This window comes from Austrofundulus limnaeus, unplaced genomic scaffold (genome assembly GCF_001266775.1).
Source record: "Austrofundulus limnaeus strain Quisiro unplaced genomic scaffold, Austrofundulus_limnaeus-1.0 Scaffold764, whole genome shotgun sequence".
NCBI lineage: Eukaryota > Metazoa > Chordata > Actinopteri > Cyprinodontiformes > Rivulidae > Austrofundulus > Austrofundulus limnaeus.
The window spans coordinates 115,493-118,636 of NW_013953166.1; the positions used below are offsets into that span (position 1 = coordinate 115,493).

General features: G+C 41.5%; 1 protein-coding gene across 1 annotated transcript in view; it reads left to right on the top strand.

Annotated features, from left to right (window-relative positions):
• Positions 1-3,144, top strand: part of ero1b (endoplasmic reticulum oxidoreductase 1 beta) — a gene marked incomplete in the record, with an annotated part of 60,322 nt that overhangs the window by 47,937 nt on the left and 9,241 nt on the right. The window contains 1 exon segment of the mRNA XM_014028449.1: positions 1,890-2,136. Within this exon segment, the coding sequence (XP_013883903.1) occupies positions 1,890-2,136 (247 nt within the window).

A 3,144-nucleotide genomic window follows, 5' to 3' on the forward strand; every position in this document is an offset into this window, starting at 1 on the left:
TGAACTGTGTAGATATTACTAGTACTGATGTTCTGTCCACTCAGCATATGGTATATCCTGTAGTTTGTGATTATATATCAGAGTAAAAAACCTCTAACTTCTTTTTTCCCTCCACCGTACATTTCATAAGCTAAGCAATGGAGGGGCCGACCGCATTTATCTTATCTTTATCTTTAGCTGGAGGAATTTGTCTTTAGTCACTTTAGCACGAATGAAGAACCAGGAAACAAAAGCAAAATTAGAATTATATAGGCTGGAAAGGGGCTTCTACTGTAAATACTTTAGCAAAAACATATAATGAAAAGTTCCCAGACTGCTTATAGATTTATCTCTGGAGCAAATACATAATTTTTACACATCACATCTGCAATTTTCTCAGCTTTAATTTAAACCCTATTTTATAGAAATCAGATAAGAAATGAGGGTGCTGTGAATATTTTTGTGACAGATAGACGCACATCCCACATTGAAACTCTGCTGTTTTGTTGACATGACTCAATGCGTAGCAATGGCTCCTATGATGGCGCGTCCCTAGCTATAGCGGCTATAGGCGATGTCCAATCCGGTAATATAGATCAATGATACCAAGCCTTTTCTCCTCAGAGCTCCTTATTACAGCACCACCAGCCCCCCACACAAGCCCCATCCCTTCGTGTACACAAACCACATCAGATAAATGAACAGCTGCTGGCCTGATCCTTTGCAGSAGCTGGTTGCTGTTGTGTACTTTGAAGTGTTCCCAAAGGTCTTTGGATAATTACCTGTTCTTCTTCCCCAGCTGAGTGACCAAATGTAATACTCACTACAGTACCACAATGGTGACAGTATAAAAGAGTAAATCCTCTGTGTTTTCTTTCCTAATTACTTGTAATARTAGGGAAACTGGAATTATTTTCTCCTGACAGTGCGTAAAGACCAGGGGCCTCATATACAGACTTGCATGGACTTCTTACTGAAACATGGCACAGGGTCAAATCAAGAAAATGGAGTACGCACAAAAAAATCCCTATGTATCAAACCATGTGTAAACTGGAATCCACACACATTTCAGTGAAGTCTTTGATGTAAAGTGAGGACCTCTTCAAAGTCCTCATTTTGTTTGCAGCTTTACTAGTTAGGTTTAGACGTTTGGTGTGAGTTTAGTTCTGGTTCAAGTTAGGGTTAACTATAGACCAGTAATGGTTAATTTTAGGGAAAATGTCTGGGTTACACATAAATACAGTTACAAAAAGAATGGAAGTCAATACAAAGTCGTCAGTTTGATGCAAGTACAAGGGTGTGTGTGGGGGGGGCACATTTTTGCTACATCGTGGGAACTATTTTCCAGAAAAAGGCAGCCTTTTGGGGATCGAATGTGGGTACGGATGCTAATTTTGTCTGGGGGGTTAACTTTAGGACTAATGTCTGAATAGAGTTTAGGTTAGTGTTAGGGTCAGGTAGGTGCATGTGAGGTTAATTTTAGGGTAAATGGTCAGGGATAGGATATAAAATAACCAAAAAATGAATGGAAGTCAAACCACGGTTCCCACGGGATTATTAAAACAAACATGTGTGGGTGGGTGTGTGCGCATGTACATGTACACTTTTTTCTGTTTTACAGTAAAAAAAAATGCAAGTGGTTTCAAAATAGAGTGTTTTGTTGGTATAAGCTTTATTTTAAGATACACACACCATTACTTCCATCAACATCATTTTCTTAAATAAGTGAAGTCGCACTTTTTAAACTTAAGTTGTTTTTTAGAACATGGTGAGCCCAAGTCATTTTTTTAATAGTTCATCTTTTCTTGTTATAATGTTATAAAAACTACAACAACCTATAAGAAATCTAAAAACTGAACTTTGCAAAACAAAATGGAGCTGTGTCATGAGTACTGTTCTTTTGGTGACAGAGGGCTGGAGCCGCTCAGTGTGGGGTCCAAACATCCACGAGTTCCGTCGGCGCTTTGACACGGCCGAGACGAAGGGCGAGGGCACCCGGCGGCTCAAGAACCTCTACTTCCTGTATCTGATAGAACTGCGAGCACTCTACAAGGTGGCGCCGTACTTTGAGCGAGCCATCGTCAACCTGTACACTGGAAACAGTCCGGAGGATGGAGACACCAAGGACCTGCTGCTACAGATCTTCAATGAAATCAAGTAAGGAAACGACAGTCTGCTAAACTAATAGGCAGTAMGCCCRCACATGTCCCCTCTACAACGTTAAATAGTAAGCCAGAACCTGGATAGGTTTTGCAGGGTTTTGATGAGTTTTTCAGGGGCGTACTGAGGCAGGGACCTTGGTGCTCTGACCCTGGCTTACCATGTTGAATGGAGTGGATTGATGTTGGACATTACTAGACTTATTAATAATTCATCTGTAAGACAAATTATAGTGTCTAGGGACAGTCCCTCGCTAATAGTGAGGATTACCTGTCCACCCACTAATAGGGACAAAGTGGGGAGGCTCAGAGATGACCRCCATTTGGAAGTTCTTAATGGTTAGTTTATTTGTTTATTTGTTTGTTGAGAGGAGGGGGGGGAAGGTATGGGGCAGAGCCTTGTCGACATATCCAGTCAGGAAGAATTTAGTCAAAAGATCAAGGCCGTTGTCAGGGYGATCCAGATTCTGTAATCAGTTGTTTTGGGAACAGAAGAGACAGGCAGACGATAAARAATTTTCCAWCTGCTTTAGTGTCCTGCTGGTGCATCTCAAGGTGGCGATTCCAAACAGGCGAATGGTGTGGACAAATTCCACGGAGCCAAATCTATCAGCTTCCTCCAAGATCCATTCCATCTGGCCAGACAAGTCCAGGGACCACAGCCAGCCCACGACTCTCAATAGAACCGCTTACAGACCGAGTCCAGCTCGCTCAAGGCACAATGTCCAAGTGCTGATAGAACACGGCCACCCATCAAATTGATCAGTCAGCCAGGAGATGAAAAGCCACAGATGCTGATTTGTAGAACACCAGGAGACCACCAAACCAATCTGTAGAATCCAGTGATCGAAGTCCAAATGTATATCCAGAACAGAGGTCCCATCTTTGACATGTTCTCCCATGGAAGAAGAAAAAACTTTGTTCTTTTTTTTAAAATAGGAGAAAAAGAAAGAGAAAGAAAAAAGTGAAATGTAATGAGAAAGAGTGAAAGAGAGATTAGAAGATA